The sequence below is a fragment of the Syngnathus floridae genome, unplaced genomic scaffold (genome assembly GCF_059516105.1).
Source record: "Syngnathus floridae isolate MCC-2025c unplaced genomic scaffold, RoL_Sflo_1.0 HiC_scaffold_38, whole genome shotgun sequence".
Classification (NCBI taxonomy): Eukaryota; Metazoa; Chordata; class Actinopteri; order Syngnathiformes; family Syngnathidae; genus Syngnathus; species Syngnathus floridae.
In genome coordinates this window covers 217,918-241,513 of record NW_028284067.1, presented here as the reverse complement: position 1 = coordinate 241,513, position 23,596 = coordinate 217,918, and the positions used below count along the sequence as shown (strand labels likewise).

General features: G+C 47.0%; 1 protein-coding gene and 1 long non-coding RNA gene across 2 annotated transcripts in view; both read left to right on the top strand.

Annotated features, from left to right (window-relative positions):
• The first annotated feature begins 12,432 nt into the window (after positions 1–12,432).
• Positions 12,433–13,796, top strand: LOC148378556 (janus kinase and microtubule-interacting protein 3-like). Its single transcript, XM_088367850.1, has 4 exons — positions 12,433–12,475; positions 12,552–12,629; positions 12,686–12,919; positions 12,999–13,796. The coding sequence occupies exons 1-4, from the start codon at positions 12,452–12,454 to the stop codon at positions 13,113–13,115; spliced, it is 453 nt and encodes a 150-aa protein (XP_088223976.1). The 5' UTR covers positions 12,433–12,451; the 3' UTR covers positions 13,116–13,796.
• A 1,546-nt stretch (positions 13,797–15,342) lies between these two features.
• The window catches only part of LOC148378552 (uncharacterized), a 42,064-nt gene continuing 33,810 nt past the window's right edge, over positions 15,343–23,596 (top strand). Inside the window, exons 1-3 of the long non-coding RNA XR_015855801.1 lie at positions 15,343–15,421; positions 16,986–17,156; positions 17,280–17,357. This is a non-coding gene — a long non-coding RNA (uncharacterized LOC148378552). The remainder of the gene's footprint in view (positions 15,422–16,985; positions 17,157–17,279; positions 17,358–23,596) is intronic.

The following is a 23,596-nucleotide window of genomic DNA, read 5'->3' as shown; positions in this document are numbered from 1 at the left end:
ACACCATCCCGCACTGAACAACACCATGCCGCACTGAACAACATTATGCCGCACTGAACATTATGCCGCACTGAACAACACCATGCCGCACTGAACAACACCATGCCGCACTGAACAACATTATGCCGCACTGAACAACACCATGCCGCACTGAACAACACCATGCCGCACTGAACAACACCATGCCGCACTGAACAACATTATGCCGCACTGAACAACACCATGCCGCACTGAACAACACCATCCTGCACTGAACAACACCATTCCGCATTGAACACCATGCCGCACTGAACAACACCATCCCGCACTGAACAACACCATCCCGAACTGAACAACACCATGCCGCACTGAACAACATTATGCCGCACTGAACAACATTATGCCGCACTGAACAACAACATGCCGCACTGAACAACACCATGCCGCACTGAACAACACCATGCCGCACTGAACAACATTATAACGCACTGAACAACACCATCCCGCACTGAACAACACCATGCCGCACTAAACAACATTATGCCGCACTGAACAACATTATGCCGAAATGAACAACACCATGCCGCACTGAACAACACCATGCCGCACTGAACAACACCATCCTGCACTGAACAACACCATCCCGCACTGAACAACACCATGCCGCACTGAACAACACCATGCCGCACTGAACAACACCATGCCGCAATGAACAACACCATCCCGCACTGAACAACATTATGCCGCACTGAACAACATTATGCCGCACTGAACAACACCATGCCGCACTGAACAACACCATGCCGCACTGAACAACACCATCCTGCACTGAACAACACCATCCCGCACTGAACAACACCATGCCGCACTGAACAACATTATGGCGCACTGAACAACATTATGCCGCACTGAACAACACCATGCCGCACTGAACAACACCATGCCGCACTGAACAACACCATGCCGCAATGAACAACACCATCCCGCACTGAACAACACCATGCCGCACTGAGCAACACCATGCCGCACTGAACAACACCATCCTGCACTGAACAACACCATGCCGCACTGAACAACACCATTCCGCACTGAACAACACCATGCCGCACTGAACAACATTACGCTGCACTGAACAACACCATGCCGCACTGAACAACACCATGCCGCACTGAACAACACCATGCCGCACCGAACAACACCATGCCGCATTGAACAACACCATGCCGCACTGAACAACACCATCCTGCACTGAACAACACCATGCCGCATTGAACAACACCATGCCGCACTGAACAACACCATCCTGCACTGAACAACACCATCCCGCACTGAACAACACCATCCCGCATTGAACAACACCATCCTGCACTGAACAACACCATGCCGCACTGAACAACACCATGCCGCACTGAACAACACCATTCCGCACTGAACAACACCATGCCGCACTGCACAACACCATCCTGCACTGAACAACACCATCCCGCACTGAACAACACCATGCCGCATTGAACAACACCATCCTGCACTGAACAACACCATCCTGCACTGAACAACACCATGCCGCACTGAACAACACCATGCCGCACTGAACAACACCATGCCGCACTGAACAACACCATGCCGCACTGAACAACATTATGCCGCACTGAACAACATTATGTCGCACTGAACAACACCATGCCGCACTGAACAACACCATGCCGCACTGAACAACATTATGCCGCACTGAAAAACACCATGCCGCACTGAACAACACCATCCCGCACTGAACAACACCATGCCGCATTGAACAACACCATGCCGCACTGAACAACACCATGCTGCACTGAACAACATTATGCTGCACTGAACAACACGATCCTGCATTGAACAACACCATGCCGCACTGAACAACACCATCCTGCACTGAACAACACCATGCCGCACTGAACAACACCATGCCGCACTGAACAACATTATGCCGCACTGAAAAACACCATGCCGCACTGAACAACACCATCCCGCACTGAACAACACCATGCCGCATTGAACAACACCATGCCGCACTGAACAACACCATGCTGCACTGAACAACATTATGCTGCACTGAACAACACGATCCTGCATTGAACAACACCATGCCGCACTGAACAACACCATCCTGCACTGAACAACACCATCCTGCACTGAACAACACCACCCCGCACTGAACAACACGATCCCGCATTGAACAACACCATCCCGCACTGAACAACACCATGCCGCACTGAACAACACCATTCCGCACTGAACAACACCATGCCGCACTGAACAACACCATGCCGCACTGAACAACACCATGCCGCACTGAACAACACCATGCCGCACTGAACAACATTATGCCGCACTGAACAACACCATGCCGCACTGAACAACACCATCCCGCACTGAACAACACCATGCCGCATTGAACAACACCATGCCGCACTGAACAACACCATCCTGCACTGAACAACACCATCCCGCACTAAACAACACCATGCCGCACTGAACAACATTATGGCGCACTGGACAACATTATGCCGCACTGAACAACACCATGCCGCACTGAACAACACCATGCCGCACTGAACAACACCATGCCGCACTGAACAACACCATGCCGCACTGAACAACATTATGCCGCACTGAACAACACCATGCCGCACTGAACAACACCATGCCGCACTGAACAACACGATCCCGCATTGAACAACACCATCCTGCACTGAACAACACCATGCCGCACTGAACAACACCATGCCGCACTGAACAACACCATTCCGCACTGAACAACACCATGCCGCACTGAACAACACCATCCTGCACTGAACAACACCATCCCGCACTGAACAACACCATGCCGCATTGAACAACACCATGCCGCACTGAACAACACCATCCTGCACTGAACAACACCATGCCGCACTGAACAACACCATGCCGCACTGAACAACACCATGCCGCACTGAACAACATTATGCCGCACTGAACAACATTATGCCGCACTAAACAACATTATGTCGCACTGAACAACACCATGCCGCACTGAACAACACCATGCTGCACTGAACAACATTATGCCGCACTGAACAACACGATCCCGCATTGAACAACACCATCCCGCAGTGAACAACACCATGCCGCATTGAACAACACCATGCCGCACTGAACAACACCATGCTGCACTGAACAACATTATGCTGCACTGAACAACACGATCCTGCATTGAACAACACCATGCCGCACTGAACAACACCATCCTGCACTGAACAACACCTTTCCACACTGAACAACACCATGCCGCACTGAACAACATTATGCCGCACTGAACAACACCATGCCGCACTGAACAACACCATGCCGCACTGAACAACACCATGCCGCACTGAACAACACCATGCCGCAATGAACAACACCATCCCGCACTGAACAACACCATGCCGCATTGAACAACACCATGCCGCACTGAACAACACCATCCCGCACTGAACAACACCACCCCGCACTGAACAACACGATCCCGCATTGAACAACACCATCCCGGACTGAACAACACCATGCCGCACTGAACAACACCATTCCGCACTGAACAACACCATGCCGCACTGAACAACACCATGCCGCACTGAACAACACCATGCCGCACTGAACAACACCATGCCGCACTGAACAACATTATGCCGCACTGAACAACACCATGCCGCACTGAACAACACCATCCCGCACTGAACAACACCATGCCGCATTGAACAACACCGTGCCGCACTGAACAACACCATCCCGCACTGAACAACACCATCCCGCACTGAACAACACCATGCCGCACTGAACAACATTATGGCGCACTGAACAACACTATGCCGCACTGAACAACACCATGCCGCACTGAACAACACCATGCCGCACTGAACAACACCATGCCGCACTGAACAACATTATGCCGCACTGAACAACATTATGCCGCACTGAACAACACCATGCCGCACTGAACAACACCATGCCGCACTGAACAACACCATGCCGCACTGAACAACACGACGTCGCACTGAACAACACGACGCCGCACAGAACAACACGACGCCGCACAGAATAACACAATACCGCACAGAACAACACAATACCGCACAAACAGTTTTAGATAATATTACGTCGCAGTCATGTGACGCGGACATGACGTCAATAGGCGGAACTCACGGCAAAATTATAATCCGTGGGCGTGGCTTGCAACAGGAAGTAGGAAAGCGGCAGTTCTGGCAAACAAGACACAGCTGTTAGTAACACGATGACTAACAAGGCAAATATTTTTGTTTTCAGCTTGCAACTTGACCGTCTAGAGCGTACAAGGTAATTACAACTGTTTTTTTTTAGCCCTGAAAAGCGAGGGAGTGTGGCGTTTGGGAGGAATGTCGAACTCGGCGTCTGCTTCCAGCCACAGACGCCAAATTTCGACGATTATTTCGACTGGTCAACGGTTGTAAATTATTGCGTTGACTAAAAACTTTATTTAACTCTACTCTTAACTTTGCCGTTTCAGATATGCGGGTATTACACCGCGGAAATGACGTCAATAGGCTGAACTCTCGCCAAAATTCAAATCTGTGGGCGCAATGGCCTTGAGCGAGACACCGGATACAAACACGACGATTATCAACAGAAATATCTTTATTTTCCGCTTGCAAGTGGACCGTCTAGAGCGTACACGGTAAGTACAACTCATTGTGTTTAAAAAGATTTACGTTTGTGTAGTTTGCGTTGCGTTGTATCTGTGAATGTTGGTTGAGGCTAAATGTTAATGTTTAATTTCATTCCTTTAGGTTCCACGGTGTTTGTTGGCTGTATGTTTTCCACTGCAAGAAGAGGCTCGTATCATTGACCAGCAGGAGCTACAATGGTGAGTACCCCTTTCGTCTTCCATTTATGTTAAACACTTCCTATTTCATGTCTAACAGTACTCGATTTAACAAATAACCATAAATAAATACAGTGTGGGCAGTCACGTTAACATATGTGATTATCCTGCCTAATATGTTTATCACAAATATGTCACTAATCACTAATATGTTTATTTGTTTATCACAACACCTTTGGACCTTCAGCAATCGATTATTTACCTTCATCTACATAGAGACAGAACGATGGTGTCTTAAACATCTCATTCATTTCACCAAATAACTTCACGCAGGTGGATAACGGCCGTCTCGGTCACGCTATGTTGCGTGATGCAGTTTTGAAGAACCAAATGCATTTATTCAATGAATAAGTCAAGCTAGTTCTATGTTTATGATGTTGTAAGTTACGGTACCGATTGAAGTTGAGTTCGAAGCCAGTGGAAAACAGCGCTGCGTTTGTGCTCTCCAGGTACAAATGTTGTGATCTCTGACTGACGACCGGGCGAGACTCGAGTAAGAGATGTCCAAACGAGCTCCGGCAGGGCGGGCCAAGGCGGAGCGAACGGACGCCCTTCAGGCCGCCAATGACGAGCTGAGAACCAAACTGATGGACGTCCAGTTAGAACTTCAGCAGGAGAAGAACAAGGTGAAAACCTCAACAGACAGACACTGCCTGCCTCCCTGCCTGCCTCCCTGCCTGCCTCCCTGCCTGCCTCCCTCCCTCCCAGTTTTCCCGATGTAGATTAGACATGCGTGTGCCATGACTGTGTCAGCCTACATCAACAAATGCACCGAGGACGTCAGCACCACTAAGAATATCATCACCCGGGGCAACCAACGACCCTGGATGACTGAGGAGGTACGTCAAACGCTACGAGCGCGGAATTCTGCCTTCAAGTCTGGCGACAAGGAGACACTGAGGACAGCGAGAGCCAACTTGAACCGTGCCATCAGGATAGCGAAGCGAGACCGCAGTCGAAAATTTCAGGATCGTTTCCACGACGTCAAAAACATCAGGAGTATGTGGCAAGGCATACGGGCGATTACAGACTACAACTCACCCTCCCCCCCCCCGGTGGGTGTAGTTGATGCTGACTTTCTAAATGGTCTAAATAACTTCTTTGGGAGGTTCGAGGCACTAAACGGCACTCCAGCAGTTAAAACTGTCCCCCATCAGGAAGAGGAGGTACTCTGCCTTGACTCCGCCGATGTGTTGAAGACCCTGAGGAGAGTCAACCCCTGTAAGGCCCCTGGCCCCGACAACATTCCTGGGCGTGTGTTCAGGGAATGTGCAAGTCATCTGGCTGGGGTCATCACAGACATTTTTAACACCTCGCTGGGCCAAGCCACAGTGCCGGCGTGCTTTAAGACTGCCTCCATCATTCCGGTGCCGAAGAAACCTCAAATCACCTCATTTAATGATTACCGGCCTGTTGCACTGACTCCGGTTATGATGAAGTGCTTCGAAAGGCTGCTTAAAGGTCACATCGTTTCCAGACTCCCCCTATTATTTGACCCGTTCCAGTTTGCCGACCGGCAAAACCGCTCCACTCAGGACGCCATCTCCTCCGTTCTTCACCTGAGCCTGGCTCACCTGGAGGAGAAGAACACCCATGTGCGGAGGCTGTTCCTGGACTTCAGCTCAGCGTTTAACACCATCATCCCACAGCATCTGGTAGGAAAATTGGAACACCTGGGCTTCAACACCCCCCTTCGCAACTGGCTGCTAGACTTCCTCACCAACAGACCTCAGTCAGTCCGGGTCGGACAGAACACCTCTGATGTCATCACCCTCAGCACAGGCTCCCTTCAGGGCTGCGTCCTGAGCCCCCTGCTGTGCACCCTGATGACACACGACTGCGTCCTCAGGTTCACCACCAATCACATCGTGAAGTCAGCAGACGACACAACGGTGGTGGGGCTCATCAGAGACAACAACGACCTGGACTACAGAGAGGAGGTGGAGCAGCTGGTGGGCTGGTGCAGAGAAAACAGCCTGATCCTGAATGAGGAGAAGATGAAGGAGATCATCGTCGACTTCAGGAAAAAACAGCCTCACCACGCTCCACTGATCATCAACAGCTCAGCTGTGGAGGTGGTCAGCACCACCAAATTCCTGGGGGTCCACATCACAGAAGACCTCACCTGGACTATGAACACTACGGCACTGGTCAAGAGGGCACAGAAGCGCTTGTACTTCCTGCGGAGGATGAGGAGAGCCCACCTGCCCCCACCCATCATGAGGACGTTCTACAGGAGCACCATAGAGAGCATTCTGACAAGCTGTCTCTCTGTGTGGTGTGGAGGCTGCACCGCCTCCGATTGGAAGAACGTGAGGAGAGTGGTGAGGACAGCAGAGAGGATCATAGGGGCTCCTCTTCCCTCCATTCAGGACATTTCATCTCAGCGCTGCATGTCCCGTGCCCGTAACATCATCAATGACCCATCACACCCCCACCATGGACTGTTCTCCCTGCTGCCCTCTGGGAAGAGGTTTGCAGCATCCGCTGCAGGTCCACCAGGTTCTGCAACAGCTTTTTCCCTGCTGTCATCAGACTGTTGAACACTAGAACTGTTGAGCTCTAAACTGAACTCTGCATCACACATTCACAGAACTGTACTTTATGACACTACGGACCTCTATCTTGCACTATCTCGCACTACCAACTTTACTGAACTTGTATAAACCCTTTAAATAGAAGTTTAATACATGGTTTAGCATTCCTCTGCACACTCTTGAATACTGTTTTGCCTACTTGCACTATTGCATAATTATCACTGCTGCACTTTATACTTATTTTTAATATATATATATATATATATATATATATATATAGTATATATGTATATATATATATTTTCATAGGGTATGTTACTTCTATTCAACTGCAATATCACTACTTTGTTGTAAGACGTATGCAACGGAATTTCGTTTTGTATGCACCATGTGCAGACAAGATGACAATAAAGTTTGTCTAAGTCTAAGTCTAAGTCATGTCAGGTCAGCTGTCTGGAGAGAGAGAGAAGTCAGGACCTGCGGGCGGAGCACCACCGTGCCACCGCCGCCATGACGGAACTCAAAAGCAAACTCCATGAGGAGAAGCAGAAAGAGTTAGCCATTACCAGGGAGACATTACTGCGGCAGCATGAAATGGAGCTGATGAGAGTGATCAAAATCAAAGATGGAGAGATCCAGCGACTGAATGCCTTGGTCCTCAGCCTGAGGGACGGCTCCATGGACAAGGTGATCCGCTCTATCCGTGTCTGACTATCGGCACGCCACGTCGGGCTTCGATGCGGCCGCTACCGTATTGTGTAGCTTGTCCCCAGTAAGCGTCGCGGCGCTCCGTTGCGGTCTCAACGGCCCGGTGTGGCGCAATGTCTGCTCAGGTGAGGAGGGGGGGCGCTTTGCTGGCGGAGGTGGAGGAGACGCGGCGGTGTCGGGAGACCGAGCGGTGTCGCCTCCACCAGGAGCGCGGAAGAAGCCCTGGCAGCGGCCCAGCAGGCCTGGCAGTCCCGAGCGGCCGAGCTCCGATCGGCTCATCACCAGCATCGGGAGGAGCTGAGCCGAACCAAGAGAGACTGCGAGAGGGAGATCCGCCGACTGGTAGGACTGATCAGATGCGCGGTGCGTGGCTATGTTCCCAATTTCGTTGTATACCTGCAGTGCAATGACACCTAAGGCATTCTATTCTATTCTATTTCACAAGAAGAAAATGTCCGGTTGCTCGCTTCGCTTTTGTCACAGCAAAGGTGTTCTAGTCGATTCAAGAAAAAAATTGGCCGGTTGCTCTCTTTGTTTTTGTCACAATTCTGGCAAATGAGTTTGCCCGCCTGCCTGAGCGCTCCCCGTTTGTACATCCAGACGGATGAGATCAAGCTGAAAGACAGAGCGGTTAGTGTTTTGGATGAAGCCCTGGGGCCGGCCACGTCCACCGCCTTCAGCTGCAGACTCAGGCTGCCGAGCAGCAGATCGCTGCCCTGAGGGATTCCCAAAGGGCGGGCCTAAACTACCCTGGAAGTGGGGTCAACGCCGCTACTAGCAATCCTCTTCATTGCGTAAGCCACCTCATCACACACTTGCAGTACGCATGACTTAGTTCGTTGCTGGAGGAAGGTAGCACAAAAACAGTTTTGAACTTTGAACGAGTGCTTGTGTGTGTGTGTTGCGGGGCGTTTTCAGTCTCAGGAGGATCGGGACACGCGACGGTTTCATCTGAAAATCGCTGAGCTCAGCGCAGTCATCAGGAAACTGGAGGATCGAAACGCCCTGCTTTCTGAAGAGCGCAATGAACTGGTAATTTATTGACGGCACGCTTGAAGGTTTGCGCTACGTTTGATGCGCGCCATCCAGCGAGGCACCCATTGCGCTTGCTTATTAGTTGAGCGGCGCGGCGAGTCGGTTGCCTGGTAGATGTCTTTTATTGGGAGCCAAAGCCACGATTCCGTTCAAACCGATGCAAAAGGAATGGATACGTTCTGGCCCGCGTGTTGTGCGTCTTTCACATCCCGCACTTCATGCTTGCAGCTAAAGCGACTGAGAGAAACAGAAAGCCAGTTTCTGCCACTCCTGTACAAAAACAAACGCCTGAGCAGGAAGAATGAAGAACTCTCGCTGGTGCTGTGTCGCCTTGAAAACAAAGTGCGCTTTGTCACCCAGGAGAACGAGGAGATGGCAAGCTTGGTAAGTCGACGCGGACAACGGCGGCGTGCCAACAGAGTCCACTGCATTTGTGTTCCACAGAGAAGGCCTAGTTCGCTCAATGACCTGGACCGCGGTTGCGGCCAGCAGGACGGTGAAATGGAGTTCCTTCAAGTTGTGGAGCAGCGGCACATCATCGACGACTTGTCCAAGGTATTCAGGCAGGCGACTCGGTGCACGTACGGCAGCGCCGCGCTCGCTCGCTGTCGCCAGGAAACCTTTTCCGTCCAAAGCTTGGCCGGCGGCCGCCATCCAAAAAATTGGCCCCTTAAATTCCGACCTTTCAAGCAGGAGCATTGTGCGCACGCGTTTGAACACGCTTTAGACTTGTTTTGCCGTTTTCAGCAGCTCAAAGCTCCCGTTTTGTCAGCGCCTTTGCCACTCGCTGTGCGCTGAAAACGACGGACTTGCCCGGCTGCTCAGCCCGTCAACCATGAGCCGCGAGCGCGACGTCATTGTCCGTAGGCAGCTAGTGGCAAAATGCACCCTGTTAGAGTTGCGCTCGCTCCAACTTATTTTGCAAGAACCACACGGGAGACAAGTAAGTTCTTTTGGACACCTGCAGGTGGAGAGTCCATCCGTTGTACGAATGAAGTCTGACTCTCGGCTCCTGCACGAGCATTTTAATTAAGAGAAACAGGGTGGGTGTAAGAGTGGATTGAATAGAGGAAGCCCTTGACCTCTAGTCAAAACATAGCAAGGGGTGTTTTACGACTTTGTGTAGGAAGGGATAAGCGATAGGGATAAATAAGGGATAAATAATATTATTTATTACAGGTCGCAGTCAAAGTCAAAGCAACACAATGATACGATAAAGATAATCTGGAAAACCCTGACACACCCTGTAGTTGTCACTTTTGGAAAAGACGAGCGTCCCTCCAATCATCGCCGGTGACGTGTTTTTCAGGCTCTGGAGACAGGAGCTCATGTCAGAAATGTCATTGTGAGTCGCGTTTGTTTCTGCGCCGGAGCCGTTCGTTCCCTTTGCATCCAAAGAATCTCAAAGGCGGATTATTTGTGTCGACAGGAGAGAGATTTGCTGCTACGATACCGACGTCGAGAATCTCTGAGGAGGAACAAAGCGTGAGGTCCTGCAAGGTGAGTCTGTTTGTTTGCGGCTGCTTGGTGTTGCGCAAGATGAAATGGCCTTTTTCTCGCTATCGTTCCTCTCGTCGATTCATCGTGAGGTGTCGCTTCAGTTTGTTCAGAGAGATGTTCGCTTCCGCGCCCGCAGGTCATCGAAACATTTTACGGCTACGACGAAGACGTGTTGGTGGACTCGGACGGATCGTCCTTGTCTTTTCACACCGACAGAACCCCCGACACGGAACCCGAAGAGGTAGCCCGCCATTTCTGCCAGCGTATTGGCACCAAACATTCCTCTTCAGCCTGGAATCGGACTCGTCTTTGCGTCGCGGGTGCTTTGTCGCCGGTCTGACTGATTCTGGTACTAGTGCTGTGTTGCATTGGTGTGTGCATGAAGAGGCGGAGCTTCGCTACCGCCAGCTGACGCAAGAATATCAAGCGCTGCAACGAGCCTACGCTCTGCTAGCCCAGACCAGCGAAAGGGGACTACGACGCCGAGAAGGAGATCAAGGTGGCGCCCCTTCCCGCAACCCCCGGCCGGGTCGCAGCCTCCCCGTTCTCACCCAGCCTCGGGTGTTCTCTGGTCTGAAAGGAGGAGGAGGAGCCTCCCTCCTCCTCCTTTCAGACCAGAGAAAAGCTGATGGTAGAAATGGGTCACTATCAAAGCAGAGTAGCAGATCTGGAGTCAGCGCTGAAGCAACAAGGACAGGTAAGCTCATCAATGAGCACACCTTTTTCTCAGACAAAATAGCTACATTCTTCAGTCACTCATCCGTCTGGCATTACTGGACCAACCCCCCCCCCCCCCCCCCCCGAACGTGGCTGGGAAAATGCGGAGAAAAGCAAATGTCATTTTCCAGTCAACCAAAGAATTTGTGGATGAAAATGACACAACATTCCAAAGCTGTCCACGCGTTTGTCTCTTCTAGAATGTCAAGTGGGTGGAGGAGAAGCAGCTGCTGCGTCAGAGCAATCAGCAGTTGGCCGAAAAGGTGACGGAAAGAAAGGCGCTGGGCGGAGTCGCTTGGCGTCACACCTGTCGGGAAGCCCCGCAGATGAGGTCTGACTGTCTTTTCAGGTCAGGCGGATGGAGGCGGAAGAAGCGCGTCTGAAAGAGCACATCCAGGATATCCGAGACCAAAACGAACTGCTTGAGTTCCGCATCCTGGAGCTGGAGGTGGGAAGACTCGCACAAGCGTGTTGAGGCCAGAGATGTGACGGACGGACGGACGGACGGACGGACGGATGCATGCCTCTGCCTTTCAGGAGAGGGAGTGGCGCTCCCCCGTCTTGAAGTTTCTGCAAGTCCGTTTCCCAGACGGCCTCAGCCCTTTGCAGATCTACTGCGAGGCCGAGGGCGTGAGCGTATGTAAGGCGTCCCTCGCAACCCTAACCTTAACCCGAGGTCCCAGAACACCTTACATTGCTCCTTGCGCCTTTCCCCCGGACATCGTCATCAGTGATCTGATGAAGAAGCTGGACATCCTGGGCTATAACGCCGTAAGTGTATGTCGAACTCCTTATGTTCGCACTCCACGAGACTCGGCGGCTCAAATGTGACTTTTGGAAGGCTTTGCGCTGAAAGAAGCTTGTTGACGCTGTGCCTTTGGGCTCTTGCAGAATCTCACCAACGAGGAGCAGGTGGTCGTGATTCACGCCAGGACCCTTCTCACCCTAGCCGAGAAGGTAACGCGCACGTCCACGCACGCTCTCGCATTCTGCTTATGTGACAGCAGCCTTTCCTCAGTGGTTAGAATACATCAAAGAGACCAAGTCAGCACTTCAACAGAAGATGTTGGACATTGAAAGTGAGAAGGTAGACAGACACGCGACATCAGCCAAGGGGAACTCCGGCAATGTGCCCCAACAATTCTGACCTTGAGCTGTGCTAGGATATGTTCTGCAAGCAGAAGGGCTACCTGGATGAAGAGTTGGACTTCAGGAAGTGTTCCATGGACCAGGCTCATAAGGTAAGCCGCCCTCAAATCTCCCGCCGGACCACTGATGGACGAGGATTGCGGCCCAGAGGATCCTGGAGCTGGAGGCCATGTTGTACGAGGCGCTACCGCAGCGGGACTGCCCCGCCACGGACGGCGAAAAAGCCAGCCACGCTGGCGTGAATGACGTGCTGACGGCGGATCAGAGAGAAGAGCTTAGGAGCGCCGTAGACCAATGGAAGCGAGCCCTGATGTGCGAGTTGAGGGAGCGCGACGCTTGCATCCTCCAAGAGAGAATGGATCTGCTGCACAGCGCGCAACAGGTAAGGGCCCAAAGCCAGCCCGGCACTTACTTGCACGCTTACTGGCTTTTGAATGCCACTTTCCATTTGTCCGTCCTAGAGGAACAAAGAGCTGAAAGAATTCATCGAAGCTCAGAAGAGACAAATCAAACAATTGGAGGAGAAGTTTCTCTTTCTCTTTCTATTCTTCTCCTTGGCCTTCATTCTGTGGCCCTAACACCAGCTGGTGAGTGAGCTCCAGCGGCACCGCACTCGACACCTCCGATACACTGCCAGCCGGTCTCAGACGTTGGCAGACGCTCCGATGCCAACGTATACCCCCCGCCACGGTGACAGAGGCACCGCGTCACACCGGCGCTCATCCAATCAGAAGGCAGGAAAAGCAAATTCACATGCAGGGCACTTTTGAACCAGAAGAGAGCGCCACAAAAAACGGTTGTTGCCCCAAACGCGCACTAAAAAGGGTCAGAATAACAAGAGTCCCACTGGCCAGCCGGGGCCACCCGTCCAGCTGTTTCTTCAGGGGGGAAAAAAATTGGAGTCACCGGTGAGTACATTTTGCATTTAGCTCTGCTTTTCTGCTTCTGTCTTCAAGTGTGTGGCATCCTGCGATCAAAGAGTCAGCCAACCCCAAAGCGGTTGACCTCAACGTCCCACCACCATGCCTACCAGAGCAGGTGACGTGATGCTTTGGACATCCTTCCGTCTCAGATGCCCAAAAGTACTCTTTGCCACATCTGCGGCAATACGGTGTCTTTTCAAAGGTGCAAATAAATCCAGCGTGGGCGGAACACGCACGTCTTCGGTTTTTCCCGCTTTGTTTGTGTGACAGCTGTTGTGAAAATTTTATACAAATAAAGTTGTATAGTACAGGTTTGGCCAAGCCGCAACTCCCGAACCGCATGCGGCTCTTTTATGTTCATATCAACATTTGTGTGTGTGTGTGTGGGGGGGGGGGGGGGGGGGGGGGGCTTGTGCGTGTTGGCTTCACTTGAGTTCAATTTGGTATTTTGGTCAAAAGCGCATGTGGTGAAATTCCACAAAGTAGGATGGGCAAACACATTTCTTTAAACTATGAGTGTCAATTGGGCTCTCGAAATGGCAGGGAAAAGATGCACAGCAAAACGAAAATACGTAGATGAACACAGGACGTTTTAATCAGAGTGGGAAAGTTTCTATTTTTTGTTGAACGTGATGGCAAACCATTCTGCCTGATATGTCAGACCTCAGCGCATTTCAAAGATTCAAATCTTCAGCGCCATGCACTTCAGCTCACTCCATGCTAACATTGATCAGGCGTCGAACCCGCATCATCATGCTTAAGAGGTGGCCATGCTAACCAGTGCGCCATTATGTCAACGCATAATAACTAAGTCTACTGGTCAAAACAGCGGTTACTATATGACGTCGCTACGTCGTGGTCACGTGACGCAGACAAGACGTCAATGGACGTGGGCAGAGTTAACTTGTTTAAAAGGGAGTAGGCAGAAGAAATATTTAATTTATTTAAATCTATTTTGAGTGCACACCATTATGCCAATGCATAACAACTGTAAATCTACTAAACAAAACAGCGGTTGCTATATGACATCTGCCACGTCGTGGTCACGTGACATACGTGACGTCGATGGGCGTAACTTTCGCCGGAATTCAAATCCGCGGGGAGAGTTAACTTGTTTAAAAGAGAGTGGGCAGAAGAATTATTTAATTTATTTAAATCTATTTGGTGTGTGCGCCATTATGTCAATGCATAACAACTGTAAGTCTACTAAACAAAACAGCGGTTGCTATTTGACGTCTGCCACGTCGTGGTCACGTGACGCGGACGTGACGTCGACGCCTACTTTACATCCCACCGATCACAGGACTCCTCGGCTGCATAATCGTGCCCCCTTCCCAACCAATCGGATTTGCTATACGCGAAAACGACGCCAATGGAAAGAGCTTCCGCCCAAATTTAAATCCGTGGGCGTGGCTCGCAGCAGGAAGTAGGAAAATGGCGGCGATGTTGACAAAGACACAGCGGATGGTAACATACGACTAACAAGAGAAATATTTTTATTTTCTGCTTGCAACTGGACCGTCCAGAGCGTACACGGTAAGTACAACTCATCGTTTTTAAAAAGAAGTACTTTTGTTGCCCTGAAAAGCGAGTGAGCGTGGCGTTTGTGGGGGACGTCGAATTTCGACGATTCTTTCTGGTCAACGGTTGTAAATGATTGTGTTGATTAAAAAAGAAAACTTGATGTAACTCTACTTTTAACTGCCGTTTCAGATAGATTTGGAATTGCATCACATCCAATTTTGCCTAGAGCGTACACGGTAAGTAACACTCGTTGTGTTTAAGGAGATTTACGTTTGTAATAGCAGAAGTGTAGCCGCGTTGCGTTGTACGTGTGAATGTTGGTCCGGGCGAAATGTTAATGTTTAATTTCATTCCTTTAGGTTCCACGGTGTTTGTTGGCTGCAAGTTTTCCACTGCAAGAAGAGGCTCATATCATTGACCAGGAGCGAGCTACAATGGTGAGTAGCCATAACATTTATGTTAAACACTTCCTATTTCATGTCTAACAGTACTTGATTTAACAAATAACCATAAATAAATACAGTGTGGGCACTGAAGTTAACATATGTGATTATACTGCCTAATCTGTCACCGAGTAGATTGTTGCAAAGTAATATAAGATCCAAAGTTGTAATTCAGAATAGTTTTCAAAAGAAGGCCATTAGAATTATATACAAGTCTGATTACCCCGAACAAGCTATTAATTAAATCACAAATTCTTCAATTCAAAGATTTGGTAGATTATCAGACAAATAATGTCTAACAGTAATTGATTTAACACATCACGATAAGTAGATTGAGTGTGGGCACTCTCAAGTTAACCTATGTGATTATACTGCCTAATCTGTTACAGAGTATGTTGTTGCCAAGTAATGTAGAATAGATCCAAAGTAGTAATCCAGAATAGTTTTGAAGAGGCCATTAGAATGATAAACAAATCTGATTACCTTGAACATAATAACAAGCTAAGTGTTTAATATGTCCTATGAAGTCAAAATTGGGCACCATCATGTGGTGAAATTTGGAATTGCATCACATCCAATTTTGCCTGGGAACAAACAGATTACATAAATCTTAGTTTTGAATAAGCCACTCCTTCTCAAACAAGTAAACTCTGCCCATTTTGCGCAGTAGATGTTCTGTTAATATCTAGTATTTATACAAAGTCATAATTTAAATTGCTTTCAACCTTCATTCATCGGTTCAACCAACATTACTCGCTCTTCTTACCAACTTGTATTGATTTAACTAAGCGTTTAATACTTCCTATCAGGTCTCAAATCGAGATTTGGCAAAATACAATTTCAGCAAATCCAATTTTGCCAGGGAACAAAAATAGATTAAATAAACTAAATAAGTCCTCTTCCCATTAAATAAATCAGAAAAGTCTGTCTTGTAACCAGTCCTCTTCAAACAAGTAAAGTCTGCCCATTTTGTGCCGTAGATTTTGTGACTATGCCTAGTATTTAAACAAAATCATAATTTAAACGACTTCTTTCCTTCATTCACTTTGGAAATTTGGAATTGCAGCAAATCGAATTTTGGCAGGGAACAAAAATAGATCAATTAAACTAAATAAGTCTTCTTCCCATTAAATAAATTAAAAAAGTCTGTCTTGTAACCAGTCCTTTTCAAACAAGTAAAGTCTGCCCATTTTGTGCCGTCGATTTTGTGTTAATGCCTAGTATTTATACAAAATCATAATTTAAAGGACTTCATTCCTTCATTCACTTTGGAAATTTGGAATTGCAGCACATCAAATTTTGCCTGGGAAGAAAAGTAGATTAAATAAATTTAATAAGTCTTACTACTTCCCATTAAATAAATTAAATACGTCTTACTTGTTCCCACTCCTTTTCAAAACAGTAGTTTAAAACGAGGGCCCTTCACTCAATCTTTAACCTCAACCCCGCACGTTGTGTTGTATCTGTGAATGTTGGTTGTGGCCAAATGATAGTTTTCTTTCATTCGTTTAGGTTCCAAGAAAACTTGATGTAACTCTACTTTTAACTGCCGTTTCAGATAAGCGGGTATTACGTCGCAGTCAAATGCCGCGGATATGACGTAATTGCCCGAACCTCCGCCAAAATTCAAATCTGTTGGCGCGATGGCCGTGAGCCACTGAGCAGCGACGATTATCAACAGAAATATCTTTATTTTCTGCTTGCAACTGGACCGTCTAGAGCGTACACGGTAAGTAACACTCATTGTGTTTAAGGAGATTTACATTTGTAATAGCAGAAGTGTAGCCGCGTTGCGTTGTACGTGTGAAAATTGGTCGAGGCGAAATGTTAATGTTTAATTTCATTCCTTTAGGTTCCACGGTGTTTGTTGGCTGCAAGTTTTTCACTGCAAGAAGAGGCTCGTATCATTGACCAGGAGCGAGCTACAATGGTGAGTAGCCATAACATTTATGTTAAACACTTCCTATTTCATGTCTAACAGTACTTGATTTAACAAATAACCATAAATAAATACAGTGTGGGCACTGAAGTTAACATATGTGATTATACTGCCTAATCTGTCACGGAGTAGATTGTTGCAAAGTAATATAAGATCCAAAGTTGTAATTCAGAATAGTTTTCAAAAGAAGGCCATTAGAATTATATACAAGTCTGATTACCCTGAGCAAGCTATTAATTAAATCACAAATTCTTCAATTCAAAGATTTGGTAGATTATCAGACAAATAATGTCTAACAGTAATTGATTTAACACATCACGATAAGTAGATTGAGTGTGGGCACTCTCAAGTTAACATATGTGATTATACTGCCTAATCTGTTACAGAGTATGTTGTTGCCAAGTAATGTAGAATAGATCCAAAGTAGTAATCCAGAATAGTTTTGAAGAGGCCATTAGAATGATAAACAAATCTGATTACCTTGAACAAAATAACAAGCTAAGTGTTTAATATGTCCTATGAAGTCAAAATTGGGCACCATCATGTGGTGAAATTTGGAATTGCATCACATCCAATTTTGCCTGGGAACAAACAGATTACATAAATCTTAGTTTTGAATAAGCCACTCCTTCTCAAACAAGTAAACTCTGCCCATTTTGCGCAGTAGATGTTCTGTTAATATCTAGTATTTATACAAAGTCATAATTTAAATTGCTTTCAACCTTCATTCATCGGTTCAACCAACATTACTCGCTCTTCTTACCAACTTGTATTGATTTAACTAAGCGTTTAATACTTCCTATCAGGTCTCAAATCGAGATTTGGCAAAATACAATTTCAGCAAATCCAATTTTGCCAGGGAACAAAAATAGATTAAATAAACTAAATAAGTCCTCTTCCCATTAAATAAATCAGAAAAGTCTGTCTTGTAACCAGTCCTCTTCAAACAAGTAAAGTCTGCCCATTTTGTGCCGTAGATTTTGTGTCTATGCCTAGTATTTAAACAAAATCATAATTTAAACGACTTCTTTCCTTCATTCACTTTGGAAATTTGGAATTGCAGCAAATCGAATTTTGGCAGGGAACAAAAATAGATCAATTAAACTAAATAAGTCTTCTTCCCATTAAATAAATTAAAAAAGTCTGTCTTGTAACCAGTCCTTTTCAAACAAGTAAAGTCTGCCCATTTTGTGCCGTCGATTTTGTGTTAATGCCTAGTATTTATACAAAATCATAATTTAAAGGACTTCATTCCTTCATTCACTTTGGAAATTTGGAATTGCAGCACATCAAATTTTGCCTGGGAAGAAAAGTAGATTAAATAAATTTAATAAGTCTTACTACTTCCCATTAAATAAATTAAATACGTCTTACTTGTTCCCACTCCTTTTCAAAACAGTAGTTTAAAACGAGGGCCCTTCACTCAATCTTTAACCCCAACCCCGCACGTTGTGTTGTATCTGTGAATGTTGGTTGTGGCCAAATGATAGTTTTCTTTCATTCGTTTAGGTTCCAAGAAAACTTGATGTAACTCTACTTTTAACTGCCGTTTCAGATAAGCGGGTATTACGTCGCAGTCATGTGCCGTGGATATGACGTAATTGCCCGAACCTCCGCCAAAATTCAAATCTGTTGGCGCGATGGCCGTGAGCCACTGAGCAGCGACGATTATCAACAGAAATATCTTTATTTTCTGCTTGCAACTGGACCGTCTAGAGCGTACACGGTAAGTAACACTCATTGTGTTTAAGGAGATTTACGTTTGTAATAGCAGAAGTGTAGCCGCGTTGCGTTGTACGTGTGAAAATTGGTCGAGGCGAAATGTTAATGTTTAATTTCATTCCTTTAGGTTCCACGGTGTTTGTTGGCTGCAAGTTTTCCACTGCAAGAAGAGGCTCGTATCATTGACCAGGAGCGAGCTACAATGGTGAGTAGCCATAACATTTATGTTAAACACTTCCTATTTCATGTCTAACAGTACTTGATTTAACAAATAACCATAAATAAATACAGTGTGGGCACTGAAGTTAACATATGTGATTATACTGCCTAATCTGTCACCGAGTAGATTGTTGCAAAGTAATATAAGATCCAAAGTTGTAATTCAGAATAGTTTTCAAAAGAAGGCCATTAGAATTATATACAAGTCTGATTACCCCGAACAAGCTATTAATTAAATCACAAATTCTTCAATTCAAAGATTTGGTAGATTATCAGACAAATAATGTCTAACAGTAATTGATTTAACACATCACGATAAGTAGATTGAGTGTGGGCACTCTCAAGTTAACATATGTGATTATACTGCCTAATCTGTTACAGAGTATGTTGTTGCCAAGTAATGTAGAATAGATCCAAAGTAGTAATCCAGAATAGTTTTGAAGAGGCCATTAGAATGATAAACAAATCTGATTACCTTGAACATAATAACAAGCTAAGTGTTTAATATGTCCTATGAAGTCAAAATTGGGCACCATCATGTGGTGAAATTTGGAATTGCATCACATCCAATTTTGCCTGGGAACAAACAGATTACATAAATCTTAGTTTTGAATAAGCCACTCCTTCTCAAACAAGTAAACTCTGCCCATTTTGCGCAGTAGATGTTCTGTTAATATCTAGTATTTATACAAAGTCATAATTTAAATTGCTTTCAACCTTCATTCATCGGTTCAACCAACATTACTCGCTCTTCTTACCAACTTGTATTGATTTAACTAAGCGTTTAATACTTCCTATCAGGTCTCAAATCGAGATTTGGCAAAATACAATTTCAGCAAATCCAATTTTGCCAGGGAACAAAAATAGATTAAATAAACTAAATAAGTCCTCTTCCCATTAAATAAATCAGAAAAGTCTGTCTTGTAACCAGTCCTCTTCAAACAAGTAAAGTCTGCCCATTTTGTGCCGTAGATTTTGTGTCTATGCCTAGTATTTAAACAAAATCATAATTTAAACGACTTCTTTCCTTCATTCACTTTGGAAATTTGGAATTGCAGCAAATCGAATTTTGCCAGGGAACAAAAATAGATCAATTAAACTAAATAAGTCTTCTTCCCATTAAATAAATTAAAAAAGTCTGTCTTGTAACCAGTCCTTTTCAAACAAGTAAAGTCTGCCCATTTTGTGCCGTCGATTTTGTGTTAATGCCTAGTATTTATACAAAATCATAATTTAAAGGACTTCATTCCTTCATTCACTTTGGAAATTTGGAATTGCAGCACATCAAATTTTGCCTGGGAAGAAAAGTAGATTAAATAAATTTAATAAGTCTTACTACTTCCCATTAAATAAATTAAATACGTCTTACTTGTTCCCACTCCTTTACAAAAAAGTAGTTTAAAACGAGGTCCCTTCACTCAACCTTTAACCCTATTTATTCACCTTCTAGGCTAAGTGTTAAAGGCTAAGTGTTAAAGGCTAAGTGTTAAAGGCTAAGTGTTAGAGGCTAAGTGCCAGAGGCTAGGCGCCAGAGGCGAGTTTTTGTGGGCTGAAGTTTTAGTGGGGTTAGTGTGAATACAATCCAAAAGAATACAACAGAATACAATACAATAGAATATAATACATAGATTAAATTCAATAGCTCTTACTACTTCCCATTAAATAAATTAAATACGTCTTACTTGTTCCCAATCCTTTTCAAAAAAGTAGTTTAAAACGAGGGCCCTTCACTCAACCTTTAACCTCAACCCCGCACGTCACATTGTGTTGTATCTGTGAATGTTGGTTGTGGCCAAATGATAGTTTTCTTTCATTCGTTTAGGTTCCACGGTGTTTGTTGGCTATGTTTTCCACTGTCAGAAGGATGAAAATACAAAGTACAACGCTTGGACGTGGGCGAAGACGTCACCGGTGAGTCCTTCCTTCCTATTTATTTACCTTCTAGATGCTAGAGGCTAAGTGTTAGAGGCTAAGTGTTAGAGGCTAAGTGTTAAACACAATACGAACAACACAACGATACTGCACTGAACAACACGATACCGCACTGAGAAACACGATACCGCACTGAACAACACGATACCGCACTGAACAACACCATGCCGCACTGAACACCATGCCACACTGAACAACACCATCCCGCACTGAACAACACCATGCCGCACTAAACAACACCATGCCGCACTGAAATACACCATGCCTCACTGAACGACACCATGCCGCACTGAAAGACACCATGCCGCACTGAACGACACCATGCCGCACTGAAAGACACCATCCCGCACTGAACACCATGCCGCACTGAACAACACCATCCTGCACTGAACAACACCATCCCGCACTGAACAACACCATGCCGCACTGAACAACATTATGCCGCACTGAACATTATGCCGCACTGAACAACACCATGCCGCACTGAACAACACCATGCCGCACTGAACAACATGATGCCGCACAGAACAACACCATGCCGCACTGAACAACACCATGCCGCACTGAACAACACCATGCCGCACTGAACAACATTATGCCGCACTGAACAACACCATGCCGCACTGAACAACACCATCCTGCACTGAACAACACCATTCCGCATTGAACACCATGCCGCACTGAACAACACCATCCCGCACTGAACAACACCATCCCGCACTGAACAACACCATGCCGCACTGAACAACATTATGCCGCACTGAACAACATTATGCCGCACTGAACAACAACATGCCGCACTGAACAACACCATGCCGCACTGAACAACACCATGCCGCACTGAACAACATTATAACGCACTGAACAACACCATCCCGCACTGAACAACACCATGCCGCACTAAACAACATTATGCCGCACTGAACAACATTATGCCGAAATGAACAACACCATGCCGCACTGAACAACACCATGCCGCACTGAACAACACCATCCTGCACTGAACAACACCATCCCGCACTGAACAACACCATGCCGCACTGAACAACACCATGCCGCACTGAACAACACCATGCCGCAATGAACAACACCATCCCGCACTGAACAACATTATGCCGCACTGAACAACATTATGCCGCACTGAACAACACCATGCCGCACTGAACAACACCATGCCGCACTGAACAACACCATCCTGCACTGAACAACACCATCCCGCACTGAACAACACCATGCCGCACTGAACAACATTATGGCGCACTGAACAACATTATGCCGCACTGAACAACACCATGCCGCACTGAACAACACCATGCCGCACTGAACAACACCATGCCGCAATGAACAACACCATCCCGCACTGAACAACACCATGCCGCACTGAGCAACACCATGCCGCACTGAACAACACCATCCTGCACTGAACAACACCATGCCGCACTGAACAACACCATTCCGCACTGAACAACACCATGCCGCACTGAACAACATTACGCTGCACTGAACAACACCATGCCGCACTGAACAACACCATGCCGCACTGAACAACACCATGCCGCACCGAACAACACCATGCCGCATTGAACAACACCATGCCGCACTGAACAACACCATCCTGCACTGAACAACACCATGCCGCATTGAACAACACCATGCCGCACTGAACAACACCATCCTGCACTGAACAACACCATCCCGCACTGAACAACACCATCCCGCATTGAACAACACCATCCTGCACTGAACAACACCATGCCGCACTGAACAACACCATGCCGCACTGAACAACACCATTCCGCACTGAACAACACCATGCCGCACTGCACAACACCATCCTGCACTGAACAACACCATCCCGCACTGAACAACACCATGCCGCATTGAACAACACCATCCTGCACTGAACAACACCATCCTGCACTGAACAACACCATGCCGCACTGAACAACACCATGCCGCACTGAACAACACCATGCCGCACTGAACAACACCATGCCGCACTGAACAACACCATGCCGCACTGAACAACATTATGCCGCACTGAACAACATTATGTCGCACTGAACAACACCATGCCGCACTGAACAACACCATGCCGCACTGAACAACATTATGCCGCACTGAAAAACACCATGCCGCACTGAACAACACCATCCCGCACTGAACAACACCATGCCGCATTGAACAACACCATGCCGCACTGAACAACACCATGCTGCACTGAACAACATTATGCTGCACTGAACAACACGATCCTGCATTGAACAACACCATGCCGCACTGAACAACACCATCCTGCACTGAACAACACCATCCTGCACTGAACACCACCACCCCGCACTGAACAACACGATCCC